At 30.4% G+C, this 6,834-nt stretch overlaps 1 protein-coding gene across 2 annotated transcripts; it reads right to left on the reverse strand.

Moving 5' to 3' along the window:
• Positions 1–1,054: 1,054 nt before the first annotated feature.
• Positions 1,055–3,882, reverse strand: LOC108861401 (lysine histidine transporter 2). Of its 2 annotated transcripts, XM_018635254.2 has the most exons (8): positions 3,779–3,882; positions 3,481–3,681; positions 2,878–3,261; positions 2,044–2,437; positions 1,850–1,955; positions 1,668–1,759; positions 1,514–1,582; positions 1,055–1,365 (listed from the first exon to the last, which is right to left on the reverse strand). In XM_018635254.2, exons 2-8 carry the CDS (start codon positions 3,660–3,662, stop codon positions 1,267–1,269), a joined length of 1,326 nt encoding a protein of 441 aa, XP_018490756.1. In that variant the 5' UTR covers positions 3,663–3,681; positions 3,779–3,882; the 3' UTR covers positions 1,055–1,266. The 2 variants fall into 2 exon arrangements, with proteins under 2 accessions (XP_018490756.1, XP_056842696.1); XM_056986716.1 differs by lacking the exon at positions 3,779–3,882 and having other exon boundaries at positions 3,481–3,765.
• Positions 3,883–6,834: the final 2,952 nt, after the last annotated feature.

The following is a 6,834-nucleotide window of genomic DNA, read 5'->3' on the forward strand; positions in this document are numbered from 1 at the left end:
AAGTGAATCATCCTAATATATATGCAAAATACTTCATTCGTAAGTTAACTTGGAAGTAATCATTAATTTGTTTATATATGGTATACATATTATAACACCAAAAACGTGGAAGCTAACTTTTAAAAACAAATTACATAGTTTAGGTTGTTTCAATAGTTCGTTAATATTTGTTTCAATAGTTTTTTGAATATAGTGTATTTTTAAGTTGATTTAATTACATTTGACTAAAATCTATTTAAGGAAAACACATTAATTTAATTAGAAAAGACAAGCATTAAAATATGACATTCAATTTAATTACATCTAACTCAAATTTATTTAACGAAAAGACATTAATCTAACTGAAAAAATATAAGCATTAAAATAGAAAACTCAATTTAATTTTCAGTAGCATGAAAGTGTAATTAAATTTGAAAACTAAGAGTATTTCTATATGTGTACTTCTGTTTTAATAAGATAGATTTGGATAAATTTAATAACTCATATCCAAAATTAGAGACCATATTTATTGCTCAATCTTGCATATCGTTTAGATTCTATTTAATTAATATAGTTGTCATGCGCGAGCATTTCACTTCCTAAATAAAAACAAATATCTGTCCGGATCAAGTTATAGTAATTTATTAATCCACCTAACTCACGGATCAAGTGCCTACCTTGCATGATTGTATCAGTTATCAGATTTGTCATTATGTAACATCGTGATCAACAATCAAGCATGAAATTGATGAAAAGAACATAGTAGTCGATAATTTCTCTACTTATGTAAACGAGTGTTCATCTTTAACCTAAGGCTCTCTCACTCTTCAACTGCAAATCTGCTGAGAGAGAAAGAGGCTTTGCTTTACTTTTTTTTCTTTTAGTTCGAAAATACATTAGCAACGGCTCTGGCCATGTCAGCTTCCGCTTTAACATTTGAATCCCTTTCGTGCTACATTTGCCGATAGTCTGAGTTCTGATATCTGTCACATTGCATCTAGACAACTATATGATCTAGTGATCAACTTTTCGTACGTCACCGGCCCATAAAGTTACGAAATAACAAACAAAAAAGAACCCGGGAATGGAGAGTTTTAAATTATAAAAGCTGAGTTAAGAAAAAATTATAAATGCTGAAAATTCACAAAAATTATTACGAGTCTTTAACTAATACTAAAAGCTTTAGAAGTAACAATATTGACAGTCGTAGAAAACCTAGACAGGCCGTGATTATTTTCTTAAAGCAGCTAACTTCATTTATGCTGGTGTTGCACAAGAAGAAGAAATCTAAGAGAAGAACTTGTAGGTGCTTGCGTTGATAATGATGGTTCTGAGGCCACCAATGGGTGCTAGGATCGTCAATATAACTCCTACTATAATGCAGAACTGCAATTTTTTATTTTTTTTAAACAGCGCAAAAGAATATATTAGTGCATGTACAAGAAAACATTATTTTTTTAAACAGCACAAAAGAATATATTAGTGCATGTACAATAAAAACACGAGGTATATATCATTAGTACAAAGAACGTACCCAGTTAATCGTCCAAGATAAACCAAACTTCTTTGGTTTCTTGAGAACGAGCCACATAATGCATGGAAGCTGCAGTTGCAACATTAATTTGTCAGTTATATCATTAATCATAACTTTATTTTTAGAGAAAATGAATTAACGATCAAGAGTGTACGTAGTAAGTTGTTGGCGCGAAAGCAAATCCCCCAAAGAAACCGAGTAGTCCACCAAAGAATGGGATACATATCGCAACGAACATAGTAAAAGCTGCATGGTCCAAAGACGCGACAAATCAGATAATTAAATGGAGTAGCTTTAATGGAAATTAGATGTATAAAAAGAGTAGGTATGACTTACCAACATAAAGACTGCGAGTGATGAAGCGGAGTGTGAAAGAAGGATCGAAATTCATCTTCTTGACCAAAACAGTTTCCATCATGTCAAACACCGGCATTGCAAAGATCTATTGTCTCCACAAATTAGTTCAGAGAGAAACATGTCAATATTCATGTTAGATTATCAATTCAATCAGGGATCAGATAAGTGAAGACCTGATAACTTCCAATGACATGGACGACGACAAACAAGTTAGCTATTGCGACAAGCCAGACTGGCTTCTCCAAAGTCATGAGAATGTTGTCGTCAACACTGTTTCCAAAGATCCAATAGCCTAGGAACGCTACAGGGAAGTAGCAAATGGCGACTACGATGTAGGCTACAACGACTCCTCTCATCATTGGAACCTTTGATGGCACCTCCGGAGTCGAAGGGATCGTGGCTTGAATCTCCAACACAACGTTGTGACCTGCGTAGGCAAAAGCCACATCTCCCATCGCGTTCAAGAAGTTGAATACTTTTCCAGGTGTTGTCGAGGCTCTATACGAGTAGTCTACATCTGGTTTAACCCCTTTGTGCACTGATGCAGTCCAAGCAATAGTTGAGTAACTACAAGCCACATCATCAAACCAATATATGATCCAGTATAAAAGTATAAACGTTTTTTAAAGGCATTTTTAACTTCACTATATTTTTAACTCTAAAAAAAGAGTTTAGAGTAAAAATGCTTTAATATTATTCTATTTCTCTTTCACTCTATTATAGAGTGAAAAATATGTTTACTCTTATTATAGAGTGATTTTTTTTTTGTTCATCACTCTATTTTTTACTCTAAAATAGAGTATCATTAGAGTAACTCCAACTCTATTATAAAATTAATCTATTTTAGTATAGAAAATAGAGTAAACCATTAAAAATAGTCTAAGTGGAAGTGAAACACAGCATTATGTTCAAGTTACAAAACGAAACTTAATAAATGTGTTTAAGAGGTCTTGATTTTTTTTTCTAAGAGTGTAAATATCATTTCAAAAATAAACGGTTCAGCTTACCTTAAGGACATAACGGCAGCGGCGAGTGAAATGACCGAGATGGAGTTGAAGTTGGGTAGGTGAGAGATAACGAAATGGACAGAAGCAAAGATCATGATCCAGTATGTGGTTCTGATGTCTTTGCAATCGGAGCAGAGGAGTCCATGGACTTTCTTGAGGGATTTACCTCCGGTGACCATGTAAACGATATCGACACCGACCTCCACGATGAGCTGTTGAGGCACAACAATCCAAAGGCCAAGCTTTTCGCCAAAAGCTTCTTGGCCAAGCTCGTGATATCTGTCGAGCCTCTTCCCTGGTACAATCTCGTGCATCTCCACCATTTGCCACAGTGTGTAGAAAGTTATCAACCATGACAGTATCATCATCGTCACGCCAGGTCCCCTGTTATCAACAAAAGAGTATATAGTGAATACAGGCACATCAAATAAATGAATCATATACAGACAGATACCCAGAAAAAACATTCGATTACAGCCACCAAATATTAGTGGTTAATATGCATATATTAATTACCCCAAATGATTATGAAAAATATATATTAACTAATTGTTTCAAGCTCTATAAATCTCAGAGCCTGCTTTGATATAGATCTTAACGTACCATCCGAGATTTGACATAGCATAGGGCAAGCTTAGAACACCAGCACCAACCATGGCAGTAACATTATGGAAAGCAGAGTACCACCACTTGGCCTTTCTGGAGGATGTGATCGGTAACCACTCGTCGATTTTCTTTTGCTTCGCCGCAGCAATCTCGCTCGCTGACATTTCGCTCTTACTCATATTCTTCTTTTGAGAGATACTGTTTGAGAAATAAGAAGATTTTAGGATGAGCTTTAAGAGCTGCGAGTTATGTAATAATATTTATAAGAGTGGATCAAGATTCGAGATTCACTCACTTTAACGACTTTGTCTGGTTTAATTATTCAACAATACGTTAGTTAATTTGGTCTTAACCCGTTGTATAAGGCAACAACAGCTGAGAAACCGTTGATGTTTTATTCCCACCGCTTGTTCTGTAATGACTAAATTCACATGTATATATTTTATTTGTGTAAAGATAAAGACATTTATTCATTCAGATCACCTGATTGCATATTCATCTATCTTATTAAAACAGAAACATTCTGTTGGACCTAACATTTATTTTGTAAGTTTTTAAATTAAATACACCTTTATACTTTATAGTTAAACCTACGTTAAATCACTAATGTTACTTTCTTTATATTACTATCCATGTTTCCAAACAATATATTTATTTCTTTGTACTACTATCAATGTTTCCAAACAATATATTTTTTATACTACTATCAATGTTTCAAGACAATACAATAATTAATCTTAGAGGGGTGTATTCAACTGAGAGTTTCAGGTGATTTGTATTAAAATGACAAATCCATTGTTATTCAAACATGAATTTTAAAAACTCATTTAAAATCCAATGTTATTGAACTTGACATTTCGTAAAGTACTCTGAAATCCACTGTTATTGAAAATATTTTAAGTTGTGGGATTTTAAAGTTTTGAGGTGATTTTAGGGTGTTTGGGTGGAGTTTTTTAGTTAAAAAAAATAAAACTCAAATCCATTGTTTTAGGTGATATTCTAGAGTAGTATAACAAAAATCACCTAAATCTCTGCAACTTATTAAAATCATCTAAAACTCCATTAAAAATCAAATCACATCAAATGCTAAATTGAATACATCCCCTTAGTTATTTTATATCTATCATTTTCTCTTTAGAATTTTGTAGAAACATCATAATTTCATAAATTGCAAAATAATGAACTTTAAAATTTGGATTATAAGATTACAAATTATGAAACTATTACAATTTAAATCCAATTAGATTATATATCGGTCATCCATCAGTTCAATCGGTTAGTCTCGAGGTTTAGTGATTTTTTTAATATGAATATTTTAAAACCAAAAATTGAATTGTCAGATCTCCGGATTAACGGGTATAATCACAATCGGGTTGAATTTAAAAACACTGATTTAAATGCAAAAATATTTTAAATACACACTCTTTAAAAATTACCAAAATATTTGTTAAGTTATTAGTGAAATTTTTTATCGTAAAATATTCCGGGCTTCCAAAGCGCGGGTCAAAATCTAGTGAATCTTTAAATCTGGAAATAAATATCTTGAAGAATATAACAAGATTTTGGAGCCAACTGGATAATATATATATATATATATATATAACTTTAATTTATACTAGATTTTTTGTTTTACTTTTTGGAGAAATTTAATTTTTATATTTGTGTTATTTTTTACTCATATTTGTATTTAATATAAATTTAATATAATTTTTGGTTACTATATTAAATATGTCAAGTTGTATGACTATACATTTGTTAGGCCTGAAACTAAAATTCGGATCCGCGATCCGATCCGGTATCCAGTCCAATCCGGTCCGGAAAACGGATATCTGGGGAGCACGGATCCGGATCTATTATATATTTTAAATATTTAAAATATAATTATATTTATATATGTATATCATATATAGTTTATATATAAAATAACTAAAATTTTTTAATTTTATTAAATTTTAATAATTTTTCAATTTTATTTTTTAAAAATAATTTTAAATAGACTAAATAAATGGTTAATTTGTTAATTTTTAATTTAGTTTTTTAAAAGTTCGGATCTGGGTATCCGGAGATATTCAGATTTTAGTCTGGATATCCGAACCCGGATACCCGGAAGACACGAACCCAGATTCGGGTAGTAATTTTACGGATCCGAGTAACCTAATATATCACGGATACCCGATCCGTCCCACCCCTAACATTTGTACCATATGCATATAAGAGATTATTTTTAAACTTTATTCCTAAAATTTTCAATATATTCAGTTACCTAACATAATTAGTCAACCCAAAAAACCCGACTTGGAATCGACTCAAAAATCAAAATCTCATATTCTTTTAGACCTGACCTATATAGTACAACGGTTCTTAAAGTATTATATCCAAAAACCAATATCAAATCTAACCCGCACCGAAAACCAATTTTTTTGTGAAAAATGTTTAAGAAAATAAAAATTTAATATATTCCGTTATATATATATATATATATATATATATATATTTTTTTTTATAAATAATAATTCCATAATAATATCAACTTAAATAGTTTTAGTAATCTTAAATTTACTTCCAAAATATACTTTGTAGATTTTAAATTTTAATTTAGTATATTATGTACCAAATATGAGTTAGATATTTGTTGTTTGTTGCCTTATAAACAGCCCATAAAATAGGAGTTTATAAATGGCTATAGAAGGTGGTAGTTAAGTTTTTTTTTAAAAAGAAGGTGGTTACTTACGTTTTTAGATGCAGTTATATTTAGTTATATTTAATGTCATTCAGTTATATTTTAGATGCAGTTATATTTTTAACATGGACACAATATTTTATCAATTGGTCATACTGCTATTTTAATAGTATTGACTAGATTTGGACCCGCACAACCGTGCGGGTGATTATTTTCATTTTATACATATAATATTTAATTTGATTTACATGATTAGTGGTATATAATTTTAATATTTACCATATTTTAATAGTTTAATACAATATTTTGAAATACAACAATTTCATAGCTTGCATGCAATAATTTAATTTATTATTTCAAATTATTAGTGATATTTTTTTATTAAAACATGAACACTCCATAAAACCTTACATTATGTGATATTTACGGAAAATTATGTTCAATTTAACATCAACTTGGATATTAATTTCTTTAAGATTGTACTTGTATTTTAGGTTTTAGTCATAATATATGCTAACCGAATTATTTGTATGAATTAAACCTTTGACTGAATAACATATATAAAGTGTAACTTATAATACGTCCACTTCATTTAAATTATTAATCCGGGAATTATAATGCATTGTGTTTGTTTTTTTTCCGTTTAAACCTAAAATTTCTCTTTATTATCT

This window comes from Raphanus sativus, chromosome 5 (genome assembly GCF_000801105.2).
Source record: "Raphanus sativus cultivar WK10039 chromosome 5, ASM80110v3, whole genome shotgun sequence".
NCBI classification, from domain to species: Eukaryota; Viridiplantae; Streptophyta; class Magnoliopsida; order Brassicales; family Brassicaceae; genus Raphanus; species Raphanus sativus.

What these genes read in the sequence shown, in the direction of transcription:
- LOC108861401 (XM_018635254.2), bottom strand. Translation starts at nt 3,662, where the DNA reads ATGAGTAAGAGCGAAATGTCAGCGAGCGAGATTGCTGCGGCGAAGCAA. An exon ending in GCTGCCGTTATGTCCTTAAG is followed by an intron (nt 2,438 to 2,877) that starts GTAAGCTGAACC and finishes TGTGGCTTGTAG; the next exon opens with TTACTCAACTATTGCTTGGA. An exon ending in ATGTCATTGGAAGTTATCAG is followed by an intron (nt 1,956 to 2,043) that starts GTCTTCACTTAT and finishes TGGAGACAATAG; the next exon opens with ATCTTTGCAATGCCGGTGTT.